Source organism: Excalfactoria chinensis, chromosome 6 (genome assembly GCF_039878825.1).
Source record: "Excalfactoria chinensis isolate bCotChi1 chromosome 6, bCotChi1.hap2, whole genome shotgun sequence".
NCBI classification, from domain to species: Eukaryota; Metazoa; Chordata; class Aves; order Galliformes; family Phasianidae; genus Excalfactoria; species Excalfactoria chinensis.
The window spans coordinates 19,880,836-19,897,525 of NC_092830.1; the positions used below are offsets into that span (position 1 = coordinate 19,880,836).

The 16,690-nt window shown below is 47.6% G+C and overlaps 1 protein-coding gene across 1 annotated transcript in view; it reads right to left on the reverse strand.

Annotated features, from left to right (window-relative positions):
- The window catches only part of TLL2 (tolloid like 2), an 83,879-nt gene extending 68,224 nt beyond the window's left edge, over window positions 1-15,655 (reverse strand). The window contains exon 1 of the mRNA XM_072339860.1: window positions 15,525-15,655. Within this exon, the coding sequence (XP_072195961.1) occupies window positions 15,525-15,654 (130 nt within the window). The 5' untranslated portion in view covers window position 15,655. The remainder of the gene's footprint in view (window positions 1-15,524) is intronic.
- Between the last annotated feature and the right edge of the window lie 1,035 nt (window positions 15,656-16,690).

The window sequence follows — 16,690 nt, forward strand, 5'->3', positions numbered from 1 at the left end:
GATGGAGAAAGGTGGGAGGAAAGACAGCAGCAACCAAGACTTAAACCAGAATAAAGTGGCCACAACTGCAGCATAACTGGACACAGCTGACTTACAGAGCAGCTGCTGAGCCTTCCCTCGCCAGAGGATGGCCTCCTACTGCAGCATGCCCACGCATCCCTTTCCAGCCTTGTCCTGAAAACAAAGAATCACCCGAAGTCACTCACCCCAAGCCTTCACAAACATTCACAAGGTTACACGAAGTACACAGCCTCGGTAGGCACTGCTTCTGCTGGCCAGCCCTCTCTGTAAAACCCCAGCTGAGCCCTGTACATTAGCACAGTGCATTCTGTGTCAGAGCTCAGCTTCCTCCTTTATGGTAGCAAGCACTTGGCACTTTCGCAAGTAATCTATATGCTCCCATGTCAAACACCCAGAAAACCACAAAAGTATCAAGAATCTTTGAAAAGACTAGTGCCACAGCTCACTTAAGTGCGTGCAGGAACACTGATGCAGAGCATCAGTATGCACTCTGCCATGGTGCCACTCAGCTGTCTCAAAGACAGAGGCTTTTTCATCCTTGCTCACTGTGCACCACCCTGGCTTTGCGAGAGTAGAGAAAGGATTCCTGTCATCATCAGTCTGCTTCACCCCAGAGCTGGATCTATTCCAGCAGCAGCGTAATGCAATCGTATAATTAGTGACTATCACTACACATAAGCAGGGCTGGATTGAATGTGCAAAAGCAACTTCAATTTTGACATTTCCCAGCCTTAATGAATTGTCTCTACAATGCAAACAGCTCCTTCCCCTGACAAGATGTTTGTGCCCTCTGGATAGCAAATAGTCTTGTGTCAGGAGTGTGCCTGTCTTTGAAGTGGGAGGTTGCAGTTTGACAAAAGCAGAGGGCAAAGGGGAGAGGAGACAGAGCCGCTATGAGCAAGTTGCCAGAATTTAACACTGCCAGTAAGGTCTCTCTGCATTAGCCTTGTTTTAAGGCAGAAAAGCCATTTTTTGGCTCAGAGTCTAAGAAAAATTTCCCAGCCCCAGGCAGACCAATGTCAGGAAAAACTCCAGCCCCCCAAAATGCAAACTGGTTCCAGTTTCCTACAGCTGCGGGACTCTGTCAGAGGAACTCCTGGCTGTGTACAGAAGGCAGGGTCACCAGACCCACTGGGGAAAAAGAAAAAAAGAAACAAAAGGGATGAGGTTCATTTATTGCAGAAGGACATTTTCATTGTGCTTGATCAGAAAAGACACAGTGCCCAGACATTTGCTCCAGCAGCTGCTGGTCTGCCTCAAATCAAGGAATCACTAAAGTTGGAAGGGACCTTTAAAAGTCATCTGGTTCAACTCCTCTGCAATGAACAGGAACACCTACAGCATGACAGGGTTGCTGAGAGTCCCATCCAACCTGGCCTTGAATAGGGTGTCTACCACGTCTCTGGGCAATGTGTGCCAGTGCTTCACTACCTTTATCACAAAAAAAAACACCTTTTCCTTATATTCAATATAAATCTCCCGTCTTTTAATTTGAAACCTTTTCCCCTTATCCTATCACACAAACTCTGCTGAACAGTATTTCCACTTCTTCCTTACAGCCCCTTCAGACACAGCCCCTTACAGATACTCTTCAGAAAGCTCTCCCAGCCTGTCCGTCCATGGTTCTGCAAATGCTCCTTGGTTGGGCAGCAGGCGTGCACTCAGCACACTGTGCCCATGTTCCCCCACAAGGTTTGTATCTACGCTCACAGACACAGGGTTTGTCCACACAACCAATTTACTGACAACTGCGCATAGACTGGAGGTGACAGAGGTAATCTCCAAGACTTTGAGTGGTCACTGCCTGCATGTTAACAACGCTACCTTCAGTTGTACAGAGTCAGTTTCTAACAAAATGTAGTTTATCAATGAAGAAAATGCACAGAAGTAATATCCAATGCCTATTGTGCAGCATCTGCTGAGTGTCCAGTATGCTCAGTCCTGGGGCACCAGCACCCAGCAGGTTCTGGGATGGGCAGGTTCTCCATCTTGCCCTTAGCAAGCACTGTTAGCAGTGCCTGTTAGCAGCGCCTCTTGCTTGGTCCCTGCACAGCCACAGCTCAGAGGGATACTGTCAGATACTGTGCAAAATTGCCACCCAGGCAGAGCCAGTTCATGGGATGGGAATGCAGAGTGAAAATCAGTGGCTACAACACCACTGTCACCACCAGCTGCTATGCTGGGGAGATCATCCCAAGGATGATTGCTTCTCTTTGCAGTGGGCTGTAAAGCAGGGCCTTCCTTCTTTATGTCTCTGCATCCTGCCTACTCTCTTTTTCTTTATGGTCGCAGGTCACCACCTGCCACCAGCGGTGATTCCCATCAAAGCAGCTCTGTGTGAGAAGACTCCCTCCTGTGTCAGTGGAGATCGCTTTCACAACCAGCCTTTTCATGAGCCGATCTCACAGCTCATCAGACTTGAGCAGCACCTTGGCATGAGTGACTGGCTTTGAGCCAGCAGTGAGCCAAGGTGGCCAAGAAGGCCAGCAGCATTCTGACTTGTATGAGAAATAGCGTAGCCAGCAGGAGCAGGGAAATGACTGTCCTTCTGTAGGAGGTACTGGAGAGGCTGCACATCTAGTAGGTGTTCAGTTTGGGGCCCCCTCACTATGAGAAAGACACTGAAGCCCTGGAGAATGTCCAAAAAAATGCAACAGAACTGGTGAAGGGTCTGAAACACACATCTTATGGGGAACAGCTGTGGGAACTGGGACTGTTCAGTCTGGAGGAGGCTCAGAGGAGACCTTATCACTCTCTTCAGCTCCCTGAAAGCAGCTTCTAGAGAGGTGGTGGTCAGCCTCTTCTCCCCGGTACACAGTGAATGATAAGAAGAAAGGTAATGGCCTTAAGTTGTACCAGAGGATGTTCAGGTCAGATATTAAGAAAAAATTCTCTGAAAGACAGAAGAGTGGTAATACATTGGAATAGACTGCCCAGGAAAGTGGTGGAGTCACCATCCCTGGAGGCATTCAAAGAATGTAGAAATACGGCACTGATGGATGTAGTTTAGCAGGCACGGTGGTGACGAGTTGATGGTTGGATTAGGAGATCTTAGAGGTCTTTTCCAGTTTAAATGATTTTGTCTCAGGAACCACAGAAACAACTAGAGTTTAGGAAACTAATTTTTAGAGAACATACCATTAACATTACCCTGCTTCTCCATACTTCCCTTGGCATTTGCCACTGGCCCAATGGAAATAGGCTGTTGAGTTTGTTTGGAGGCAGATCGACTGTTTTTAAATACTCACACAGTTTCCAAGGGATTACTGCAGCTTCAGCAAAGCTTCAAACACAAAGGATCAAATTTATTAAAAGTTTTTTAAAAATACTCTCCAAGTGCTTATCCATTTCTTTAGGCTCCCAGCTCACTTGGACATTCTGGCCTGAATTGCCTTTGATGGAAAAGGACATTTCTTTATAGGGCGACTTTTCCAAAAAAAAATAGGATGTAATCATCTATCTGAGGACAACCAACAGTAGAACATCCAATAGGTTGGGCACTGAAAGGCAGAGCAAGGTTTGTAAGCAAAGAAGGAATAACGCAGTTACCAGCTGGGAAACTACTGAACATAAAGAACTACAGATCATTCTTTATGGCAGGAAAGCTTCCCCAATCCCCCCCAATGCTAGTAGTAAGAAGCTGGCTTTATTCTGACCCACAGCTCAGAGAGTGACAATAATGGGCTGAAATGCTCTTGCCAAACTCCATAGCAGCACAGATGGTTTCAGAAATGAAGGAGGCGTTCAGAAGAGTTCGCTCTGCAAGGCCCAACTTCCAGGCAGGGACAGGGCAAGAGAGAAAAAGCAAGACTGAAATCACCCCCAGACACATTCAGCTTGTTCAAAGCTTCCAGCAGGGGGATTTAGCCAAAGCTTAAAGCAGTTCTCTGCGACTCTTTGTCACAGGAGCGTAGGTACAAACAAACAGGAGTTGGGACAAAGGGAGTCAACACACATTTTATTAGTAAAAAGTTAATCGGCTTAAAGTGTGCAACTAAATAAGCAAAGCTTACATTAAAGTGACCCAGCAAGAAAAAGATGCCATGGAAATAAAGTTATAGGAAATACAATATAGTCTCTATGTTCTTTTGTAATCCAGTGTAATAAATATTCATGACTCTGGGTTAATGGGGTACCCAGCTCGCAGCCATCACAATAGTTTTTTGTTTATTCTCAAGACCATGAACTTTGGAACCATGAACCTGAATCTCAGGACTTTGCATTCATGTACGTTAGCAAAACGTGGGGTAAAGCAGGGGACTGGAGACAAAGCCAGAACCTTGGCTTGTGACAGTGTAAAGGAGGCTGCTGGCAGGTTTTTGATAATGAGTAACAAGACGCCCAGAACAGACTGGACTTCTGGTTTATCTGTCACACTCTCTTCATCATCAGTAGCAGAAGAATGAGAGAAGTGGCACCACCTGCAGCACAGCCCCATCATCCTCCTCCACTCCAAGACAGGGCTGATTCCTGAGTTTCTCTCTCCGGACAAAGAAGCATTCCTTGGGTCAGCCCTCAAGGAAGCAGTGGCTGCCTGCACCACACAGCAGCATCACAGGGAAGGTAGGCCCACTCCTAATGCACAAATGACAGGTACCCCTAAACACAGTCCCTTTAGCCTTAATATTGACTGCAAGAACATTCTAACACCCTGTAGACACTGGTGACCAAGCTCCAGCCAAGCATTTACACTGGAAAGCAAATATCCTTCCGAAGCCTCCCTAGCCATTAGTTGCAAGTTTCATTATACCTTCTGCTGATACTAACACTGCCAGCTTCCCCTGTTTTGCAATGACGGCTTCCAGCTCCCCTTTCTCCTCCAAAGGCAGTCCTTTCCTGCAGGCACACATACACTTTCTATCACGTAATTCAGCCACAGCCTTCCTATTCCACACACAGACAAAATACCCAAGAGGCCAGGAATTATTCAGGGTCAGAAGAAAGCCTGCAAGTCCCAAGTGCATTCTGGCCAAGTTCTATCCAAGGCATGGATTCTGAGTCAGCAGCATATATTCCAGAACAGATGGAAGAAAACTCACAAAAGACAGAAGTTCTCTTTCATGGGCTACTTGCATCTTGTCAGATTCTCACGTAAAAGTCAGAAATACCAGCCACACGGCAGACTGAGGACTTCTATTCAAAAGAGTAAGACTGATAAATTAATAGTAACTACTCGATAAATTAATAGTAACTACTCATCATGCATCTTCTTTTAAGACCAAGCTGGTTGGCAAATCTTGCCACAGTGAGTGTCATTTAGTCATGGTTTTGTAATTTTTGCTCTTGAAATTCCACATCATGACATCATGTGGAGCACAGAGAGGAACTGTCACAGAGTTATCTAGATTAGTCTATGTCCGTGACACATTTCTCCTTTCAGAGGTCCTCATTCTGATCCACTGATCCTGAACATCAGTAGGGCTAGGCAACATGAAGGCCAACCCTTCTTCAGAGTATGGCTTCTTGTAACTGTGAAAGCTAGGAAATTAGTAGGAGAAGTGCAAGTACACTTTTGGAAGGGAAACTATTTGTCTATCTAGTTACTGCAAAGATTCAGCTTGGGAATCAGAGATGCAGCTGTGATGTATGCAGGCACAGCAAAAGCATCAGGACCCAGGAATCAAAAGCACCTACGACAAAAAGAGCAGGCATGCTCGATGGTTTGAAGGTCTCTATTTCACACGCAGTTGCAAACTCCATGGCAAACACATTATACATTTTCCAGGAGATTAATAACAGTACAGTGTAAAAAGAGAGCAAAAGGATAGACAAATGCTCTTTGGTGTCAAGAAAGAAAGAGGACAGCCAGGAAGTCTTAGTTCCGATGTCAGTATCCCATTACTAAACAACAGTTTACCTTAACAACAAAGCTTTCCAAGAAAAGGCAGTGCCTTGGCAACTTCAGCAATGGCCTTAGGAGATCCCAGCCTAGGAAACAGAGAAAGAAGAGAAAAAAAACAACAACCCACCAAAACACCAGCATATCACATATCACCTTGTTACTGAAGCATGACAAAGAAGAGAATATATTGCAGAAGAGGCCAAAGAGGGGAAAAACAGAAATCAATAGGATCTAACAGAGCGTGACGGAAAATCACTTCCCCCATAAAAAGAGGTTACTTGCCAGGTTAATGAATCTTTTCTGTTCTGTACTTAGACACCCAGGAAATGGAAAGGGTCATAGGAGCAGTGTGGGTGGGAATGCAATCCCTAGAACATGCTTTCAAGAACAATCAAAGGTTAGAGATTAAATCCAGGCAGTGTTCAACTGCACAACACATCAGCAGCTTAATATACAAGGGCCAGCTGCAGCTCTGAGTGTCATTGAGCAGAACACACTTCCAATATCAACATCACCACAAACAACAGGCTTCTCTTCCACTGCAAAAGCAGCCCCAGGGGCTAAGCACCAGGAACTGGAGTGCTTCTGCTTTCCCAGGTCAGTAGCATTGGCAGGTAAAAACCAAACTGGACTGTAGGTCTCTAATCAGAGTAACTGCAATAGCACCGTGAAAAACAGCCCACACTCAAACTCACACTGTACAAATAACCCAGAAAGTTCTGGGCCCAGCAGCCAAAGCTTCTTAAAAATCACTTCTAGTGAAAGAGATCTGTGTTTCTCTTGTCAAGAATGCACTGGCAGCAGAGAAACCAACACAGAACTAAATGGACAATGGCAGAGTACAAGACCTGGTGGCCACAGAAATCTAAAAGGCCTCTCAAGAATCAAATATCTTGATTCTGCAAAGCAAGTTGCATCCAACTGTGAGCTGCAGTTTCTACTGTCTGGAGCCCTACTGACAGACTCCATGAATCAACAGAAGAACTTTGCTGTTTTATCACCCCTCTGTCCTCATCTAGCTTGTGGTAACTATAACAGCCACCCAAGGAATAGTCTTACTTAGCCCCTAGATACTCAGTAAGGGAAATGTAGGTCCATGATTTCCAGCCATCTCAAGATCCCCTGACTCATAGGTCACTATATTAAGTTCCCCCATTGCCTACTGGCTTCTTAGCTTGGCAGAATCATTTACCAACTGCTGCTTCTCAGTCTGGGGTTTATTGAGTCCAGCAAAGCTCAGGTTCATTTGTCCTGCAGCTACCCAGACTTTTTCTGCAGCCTCATTTTTGTGCTCTACCCAACTTCTATAACAGTCATGGGCAATGCACCCAAAAGTCTCATTTTTACCTATATTTGGTGCAGCCTCAGGCACAGAGTTACAGAGCTGCGCATAATTCAATCCCCCTTTCATGCTCAAGGAGCTCCATTACAACCCCAGAGCAGACTCGATCCTGTCATTTCTGCAAGAGGGTGCTTTAGCAAATCTAGTTTTATACCTGGGGAAATATAAAGCAAAACCAACCAACAAATGCCTTCAACACACAGCTCCCTGCCAACACACATGCCACTGCAGGCAGTCCTCTCCTTCCACAGCAGACATGAGCTGCTAGAGCAGGGATCATCTCCTCCACCATGTCCAGCCAATGCTAGTGGAAGGCAGGGTACATTTAGCACATAAATCTCTCTTCTCCAAATTCTTGTTCTCTGAAAGCAACAAACCCTCAGCAGGTCTGGCCTGAAATCCTGAAATTCAGCATGCAAAATAGTAACCAAAACAGCAAACTTTGGCAAACTTCAAAGCAAATGAAAAGACTGCTTTGATTAGGCAGTGTTAGTTTTGCAGGCAATGCTATCTAAATTCAAAGTTGTGTTAATGAGATGTGGGAGAGCGACCACACTCACAGCTACGACATGAGAACTAGAGAAAGGTAATTCTCAGTATTGTCCAGGACTGCATCAATCTGTTTAATAAGTAGGCAAAAGCACCCAGCATTACTCCACAAATAATTCTGAACAAATTGAGGCAAAATACAAAGTTTGCTTGAACTTGTAACACTGGGATGGTTTGCTCTCAAAGTTGTTTTGGATCTGTGGACTGGGAGGTCAAACAGATGCTTTTTTTGCTTGGATGCTGGTATTTGCATGAATACAAAATGCCTTGAGAGGTCATGAATTTTTGTTTGGGTCTAAAGCTGAACTGATTCAAGAATCAGCAGCAGCTGCCCCTCTCTGACAGTCTGTATTGGTCTAACCAGAGGGTGATTTACCATTGGGTTTAGAGTGGATTTCCTTCTCAACGCACGGTTAACAGTTTCTTTTCATTCCAAGCTGGGCTGACACGAACCGGCTGAGAAGGAGCAATCTGACATTGACAGTTGTTTAATCAAATGCTTCTTTGCACATTTAAGCAGTTTCTATTGACTGGAACCTTCCTGCTCAGGAAGCGCTAGCAAGGATCTGAACATCAAAGTATACATGCCCGTTGAGATCAGCATTTTGGGGGATCTGAGCTATAACAAAGGGGATAAAAAGCAGAAGCCCTAAGTATCTGAATCAGAACAATAACAGTTTCTAATCAATCATCCATCCTTTCTGAGCAGTGTAAGCACATTTCAGCACTAGGTGAAAGCAGTTTTGTTGCAGGTTTGTATCTGCAATATTCATGATCTAGGACAAGAAGGCCATTCACTGTCAAAAGCGCCTCCTTTCTTCCAAGGTTGCCCGTCTCTGAAAAGAGCAAACAAACAAGCTCCTCATCAGGTCAATGTTCTCACCAGTCCCAGCACCATTATTTGGTACAGACAGGTCTGGACTCGGATTCACAGGAGCCAGGCCTATCATTTCCCTCCGGTCTCCTGGGGGAAAGGAGATTGGTAAAGCAACCACATACTACGGCAAACAGCCCTTTCCACACAACCAGATCATTAAGTGCAGGCAAATGCACAACAGAGTACAGGGCTGCTGCACAGATTACTGAGGATATAAGATTCTACAGACAACTGGGAAAATGGCAGGAGTTAATGCTGGGACAGGATAGAAGAGAAAGGGCACCCCACACAGACTGAGGAAGAAAGCATCTCAGAACACCTCGAACAGGAGAGAAAGATTTGAGCAACTACTTCTGGCAGGAAATTAAGGGAGCTTTAGGAGAAGGGAGAGGACCAGAAATAAAGCTGTAGGAAACAGAGTGAAACACTGGAGGAAACAGGGCACGTGGGTCTCAGCAGCTAAGGCAACACAGAGAAGGGGGGAAAAAAGAAAATGAATGTATTAGAGTAAGTGCTCCAAAAAAACCTAACACATAGGCACATTGGGCCTGCAGTTTCCCAAGCAAGAATGTGTGAGTCTGAACTGCCTACAGTGGGAATTTGTAGTTCTATGATTCTCCTCATTCAGACTGGGGCAGCAGCTGTTCACCTGGGAAACACCCACGGGCACAATTTTAGCAGTGAGAAAGAAGTGGCTTACTGAAAAGATGCAGCTAGCTCTAGGGTGAGCTATTCAGCAAGGCATAAACACTACACAGAAGGTTAGGACAGGAGGAGAATGAAAACTCCAAGCAGGACTGTGAAGGTAAAAATACAATTATACAAGTGGAAGCACCTTAAACCCAAACTCTCTGCTTTGTGGGCTTTTGAAGCCTGAAGGATACACAGCATAGCTTTCTAAATTCCTTTGGCTGGGGCTCCTTGACTTACTAATCTCATGCTACAGAACACCTGAGGAATGAGCTATCCTCACTGATCAAGCCTGCACAGGTTATGGTCAAGGGCATGCACCTGTGAACTGCACTAAGACTATAAAGCTCAATAAAAGCACTAAAAGTCCTTTACAAAGAAGTGTCCATGACAACCAAAACACTTTTTCCCCACTTCACCAGCTTTCTTTCTGGAAATACAACTCCCGCTTACAAAGTTTGCCCATCCCCTGTCCTGCCCATTGCTAAATATTGAGTTGTATGTATAGCACTGAGAGCTAAATCTCACTCAGTATAAGTAGATTCAGCACATCCCAAGAAGTGTCAAAGATCAAGCATGGTTTTTTGGACACCAAGGAGACAGCTTAATGTTAGAAGGACTCCAAACAGATTTTAAGTGTTTCTGTGCCCAACAATCATAAGATTTTCTCTCAAGTTCACCACACTAATACATTCTGTAATTGGGAATTTCAATCAAGAAAATGATTGGTGATTAATTTTACTTCAAGCTGTAACCATCAGCTTGTGCTTGGCTAGGATTATAACAAAGGTCACCTTTTACCTTTCCTTTAAGGCAGAAATTTCTACTGCAGCTCCGCTCCATTGTAAAATACAGCCTCCCCAACTGCAAACAGCAACAACACTGAATGCATATAAATACAGAATGTCCCCAGTAATCTTCACCCACCTGTTTTCCCTTTAATTGCTGTCACCTCCCCAAAGCAGGTAAATTAATAGTCTGTTCTCTCATTCTTTCTCAGACCACCCAAAAAGACTCAGTCAACATCCTCCTTGAGGATTTAACCCTTGCTATGACCTACTGGAGAAAAAAAATATAAGGGGAACAATTGATTGAGGAAGTTTGTTGCTCTGTCTGCAAACATTCCATCAGCACTGAGGAACCCACTGGTTGGGTTATATCCCAGACTCTTACCTCAAAGCACGTTTTTAAGTACAGGTGTCAAAAAAAAGGAGGAAGGAAACTTCATTTTCTGGAAGTTCATACAGCTTTACATAGCTTCAGATCAATATTCAGCTCCCAGTACTGATGCCATCATACTGGCTGCCCTCGGGGTAAGTCAGCATCTCCCACCACCATCTTCTATGACTCATCTGGAAACACTTGATAGCTGCACTACAGCTCCATGGTAGCTTACCTAGGCTTTCCACACCAGCTCAGGGCTTCAAAGCTTTATAGAAAAGTCATTAAGACACAAATGAGGTTCCTCCACAGGAATCTGCAGTCGCTAAGCAAAGGACAGGTTAGACAATACTCTGCCAGTGCTCACACCATTGCCCCCCAGAAAAGGATGTCTTGCAAGAATGCGGGAAAGCCCCAGTCAAGAGTCAGGCTTATTTTCATGTCTGTCACTGCGGACCCTCTCAGGATGAGCAGGCTGGATTCATTGGGTAACCTGCAAAGAGCTTCCAAGCTGCCCTGCTTATGTGAATTGGATCTGTGCTCTGACGGAGGAAACTCAAAACACAAACAATATTCGTGAAAACTGGACTTCACAGACTCCCCCCTTCCCCTTCCTATTTGATAACCACCCCCCACCCCCCCCCCTCAGTTTTCAGTTCCTCACAGTAAGCTCCTCAGCTTCCCAAAGAAATGTCCACATGTGACTTCTGAGTTTTATACTACAACTCAAGTGAAATTCACTACTGCCTCCAGGACAAAAGGCACTGCCTTTACAGAGGGAGAGCTAGGGGGAGCAGAACAAAAGCAAAGCACAATTTGCATCTCCCTGTGGGAAGTTCACTCTGAACAGCACTCAGTCAAGGCTTAAGACCTCTGTTGTGGGATGTTTAGAATCTGGTGGATCAAAGCTAGCTAGTCTACGGCTGGGCAAACAGCATCCATCCTTGAAAGGGCAACTGTTTGGCAGGAAGAATTGCTCTATGACTGCCAGATTTCTTTTCCAGCAGCTTTTTAAGTGATAAAGAAACAGGAGATAAGACTACTATTGTATTCTCCGATAGTCCCTTCACACCTACAGCTTCCGTTCTTCCCCTTCTGAGCTCACATCCCCAGCACTCTGCAAAATCCGCAGGGATGAACTCAATTTTCTGATGCTATCTTCCTGTTTTGCAGCCATCCTGTGCCAGGCTTGGTTTGCTCAGCCATGAGGAGACTGGGAAGAGCCCTCATGGCAGCCTATAGCTCTTCACAGGGAGCAGAGGGGCAGCGCTGAGCTCTGCTCTGTGTGGCAGCAACAGGGCCCAAGGGAATGGCACGGAGCTGTGCAGCTGGGGGTCTGCACCAGAGGGCGGTGGGCATGGAATGGGCTGCACTGGGCAGTGGGCACAACCTGAGTGATGGAGTTCAAGGAACATTTGGACACTGCTCTAAGACATCAGTTTGAATTTTAGGTGGTCCTGTGTGGAGACAGGGGTTGGACTCGACAATCCCTGTGTGTCCCATTCAACTCAGATGTTCTACGAACCTACATCGTTAGCTATACTCTGTGAGCAGCAGATCTATCCTAAGCACAGGTCAGGCTTATGACATTTTTCTACCTATGACAGAGCCTATCTGTGAAGGAACCTTTGTACCATTCCCTTTGAAAAGCTCCAGTGACATGACACAACACTCAGCAAAAACCACCAAGCAGAGTCAGCACTGTGATCTCCCCTGGCAACCCAAACCAACTGTGCAGCCCTGCCTCAGTTCTCCCCTTACCATTCAGTCAGACATTTCCTACCCTTGCAAAAGGCAAGAAAGCAGCCATAGCTTATGAAAAGGAAATAGAGGATGGCTGGAATTAGAGACTAAGCAGCAGTGGAGTTATCATCAGCTGAGTCCTGGTGACTGGACCCATTTATACTCGTAGCCCAATTGTTGCAGTGACTTAACAGATTACTGCACTGTGCTGCTGTGTGTCTCACCTTGCTGTTAGAGATTATCATACCCTTAGCTAGTGCAAGAGGGAAACACGTGCCAGGTTTTTTCACTGAGGACCAAGCAGATGAACCATCAACAGCCTGCACTCACCCTCAGGGCATGAGCTGCAGGGTAAGGAATTGGCAAGCTTTCACCTGCCAGATCTAAACCCATCAAGTCCTTTGGGTCACAGCCATTAGCCTGCAGAAGTGAAGTACAGTGCTGCAGTTTTAACAGCTTCAGAAAACATTTAATTAGAGGAGCTGCCTCTGTCTTTGCAGTGGGGTAGGGCCTGCATGTATTCTGCAGCCACAATACTATACATGGAAAGTTGTAACTGCAGTGACAGCAAGAATACCACCACCAGTCTCACAGTGTGTCAGCTTTAAAGACAACCAAAAACTTGCCCTCACAAAGCATATAGCATCTGAGCTGCTCACAGCAGGGTCTGCAATCACTGCCCTCTTGCCAGTCATACTTCTAGACAGACCTTTATGTTGTCTCACTAGTAGAGAAACACAGGCTCAAGGAAGTTAAATAGACTTGTCAATGTTACAGCACATCAGAAACAGAGCTTGACAGATTTCCTACATAGTCATTAGACAATATAACAACCACATATCATTTACAGAGGTGCAGTTTATTAACTTTGGCTGGACTTCAATGCTTTGGGATGATGTTTACAGCACAGAACCCCTGCTTAGGTCTGTTAAAGGAATATTGCTGGAAGAGGAAGAAGCATGTGAATGAACAGCAGGGAGAGGAGGAGGGGTGATGTCTAACAACTCCATGTGGTAAAAGTCCCGCCTGGTTTGGTTTTGGGTTGACTTCAAAAAGTGGATCTGCTCAGTGCATATAGGTAGGTACATGGCAGGTAAGAAACATCTTGCAGCCTAAGGTCTCTGCAGGTCTGTTTTGAATGAGACAGCCCACATGGAGAAAAGGTGGCTCAGAGAGACAGAAAGCACAATGTATCAGTACAGACTAGAAGAGCCACACTGCCTACAGAAAAGTGGACTGAAACACAAGAAACACTACAACAAAGTAGGGAAAAGGCAGGCTTAAAGTGCAATACCTGGAGCCCCAGGTTAGGCAACAGGAAAGCCAAAACAGTGGTGGTCTGGGTAGGTTGAGAACATCCACCAAAGACAGACGTTTACCAGCACTGTCACAAAAGCCAGCCTGCTCTTGAACTCAAGAAGAGCACTGTGTGACCTCCAGAGGTCTCGTCCACTCCTTCTTTTCTGTTGGAAAGACACTAGAAAAGTAATTACTAGAGACAAACACTGAGAAATGAGAACTGATCCTGACTGAAGTGGACTGACAGGAATAATACACACCAGGCTTATATGCCAATCACAAAAGAAGGTGAGGATGTATGATGAGGGGAGGCTTCCGTGCAGGCTCTGTGTGCAAGCAGAAGTGAGAGGTGGAGAGCCTGGAAATGAGGGAGCTGCAGGAAAAGGAAAGGACCTGCAGCAAAGGCGGGTAATTGACAGGTTGAAGTTTTTTCTCCTTTTCTGCTGCAGGTTCCCTGAATGATGTTGGTAAGTTAATTAAACTTTATGTCTCCAGGTCTGAATCACAGCCATATCACTAAAACCCAGCTTTTCTGCAAAGAGAGATGAGTTCATTGCCAAATAGGAGGCAGACACAAAGCCGGTAAAAGCGTGTATGGGTGGACTAGGTCTCATAACGAATAAATCTATACGTGCATCGTATCACAGATGGCTTACTGATCAAGGGAATGCTTTCTGCAAGCAACGGTCTGCAGGTAAAAGAGGACTCCAGTTGATTTTGGAATAAAACACTCCACTCATAACACAAACTACACACAAGGCCAGCTAAACAACCTGCAATACAGAATAGAGAGAGGAGCCCTGACAGATGTTGTATTGACAGAGTTCATCTGTGTGAGCAGACAGCCACAAGCACCCTGAAAACGGTCAGAAGGTGGCTGGTAACAGGGGAAGCTGTCATTAAGTGAAAGCTTGGGGACCAGAAACACCACACGTGAAGAAAATCACTCCTATAGCACCAAGAAAACAAGACTTTGCACAAAGTTCTCCTTAAATGGAGTATGATTAACAGGATATTGATCACGGATTTCCTAGCAGAAGAGCCATTCACAAGATCGTAACATCAGATGATTGCCAGAACCAAAAGGAATAACGACCATGTTAAGAGTACGACCCAGTTTTCCGAAGAGAAAATCTGAGCTGATATTCTCTACGAACAGAGATACAAGTGATGATAGAAGCTCCTGAAGAAATCAGAACGGTTAAGACGAGACAGCAAACGACACAACCCAGCGCAGGAATGAAGAACTCCGAGAGAGCAACGAAGGCGACAAGCGGAGCCCAGCTAGAGAGGAGGCAGCAACTGATACAGGCAGATAGGCAGGGAGGTTTGGCTGACGTCCGAAGCCGGAGCTGGCGCTGCTTTCACCGGCTCCGATCCTCCGTCCCCTCCCCGTGAGCGGGGAGCGCCAGGACAGCCCGAGCGGCGGCAGGCAGAGCTGCGGGATGGGAGCAGCCCGAGAAGCGCCGATGCGGTCCTGCCTCTTCGGGACACACAGCGGAACTCGGGGAAGAAAGCCGTACACCGGGACAAGTTGAAACAGCAGCCAACGCGCTGCAAAAATGCACACAAAACTCTCGCGTGGGGAAAAAAAAAATGCGAAGCCCTGTTGGGCATTTCCTTAGCGCTGGAGGAAAGCTCTCGTTCGGGAGCAGCAGGTGACAGCTGGGTGAAGGAGGACACGAAACGAACGCATCATCGTCTAAAAAATGCACGCGCGCCCCACGCGCGGGGCTGCAGCTGGCGGACCGCGGAGCAGCCGCCCGGGGCAGCCCGAGAACGGGAGCGGCGGGGCACGGCCGGCGGCAGCGAGCGCCGTTATCCCGGTCCGCTCTCGGCTTCGGAGAGCAGCGGGGACGGGAGGCTCGGGCGGCCAGGTGAGCCCCGCGCGCAGCCAGCCGGCCACTTGGCCAGCCGACCACCTGCCCCGCCGCGCGCACCAACCGCCGCCGGCTGCCAAACTTCTCGCGGAGTTGCGGCCCTCCCTCCCGCCCCCCTACCGGCTTTGCAGGGGTCGCGGTACTCCATCTGCTCCTCCGCCGTCTCCGGCTCCCCGGCCGCCAGCCCCGGGCCGGGCAGAAGTAGAAGCGACAGCAGCAGGCGGCGGAGCGGGGCGGCCCCGCGGCCCATGGCGGCGGCGGAGCGGGGCGGCACGGCGCGGCTGCCCGGGATGCGGGCACTGCGCGACGCCAGCGGCCCCGCGCCCGCCCCTGCCGGCCGGCCCGCCGCCGCCGCCGCGGGTCGCTCTCGCCGCGGGGGGTACCGCCCGCCCGCCCCCGTCCCGGCTGGCCCTCTCCGCCGCCACTCCGGGCGTCGACAGCCAATCCCGACCGCGCCCGCGCCGCCGTCCCGCCCCGGGGGCTGAGGTGCAGCGAGCGGCAGACGCCACCTCCGCGGCGGAGAGTTGCTCCGGGCCGGTGCTCGGCCAGCGCCGGTACCTTCCTTCCCTCGAACTGGGGGTACTCGAGGAGAAGCGCCTTGTCCCAGGCTCCGTGCAACACCAGCACGGACAGCGGCACAGATTTTCACATCAGGGTCTTAACATCTCTTAGGAAGCAGAAATTGCATTTGCAGAACCTCGAGCGGAAGACAGAACCGAGTGCACGAGAAGCACCTGTCCCTCTCACCTTCTTTTTAATCACTTCAGCTTCCACGGGACCCTTCACTCCCCCCAGCGCATCACAGACACAGGGCTGTAACACCAAACACACGGGACAGGAGCAAGCACAGAGAGTAAAGCCCACACGGGTACATGCCCTCATCTAATTCACAAGGATGTGAAACGTGCCCTTAGTTCAGAGAGCTTCCAGTTCCAACAAGGTAGGAGCTGGAGTTGCTCCCTTCTCTCCTCTGCACAGGTCGGGGCTGAGTCACCTTCAGAGAACTACGTGAAGCTGCACCATAAAACCCCAAAACACTCACAAGGGAAATTCGACAGCTTCTCTGCTCAGCATCACGGAGCAGCAGAGCAGGCAGGGTGCTGGGCAGCACTGCGGACATGTGGGCTGTCACTCACCTAAAGAACAAAGTCTTTTCAACACATGGAAATCACCAACTTCTCTCACGCTAGCAATGCATGTTTGGGAGGCCAAGTTCTACACGTGGAAGCTTTGTTAGAGACGTGGATGGAACACGAGCAGACATCCTACAGCCCTGAAGGAGGGAA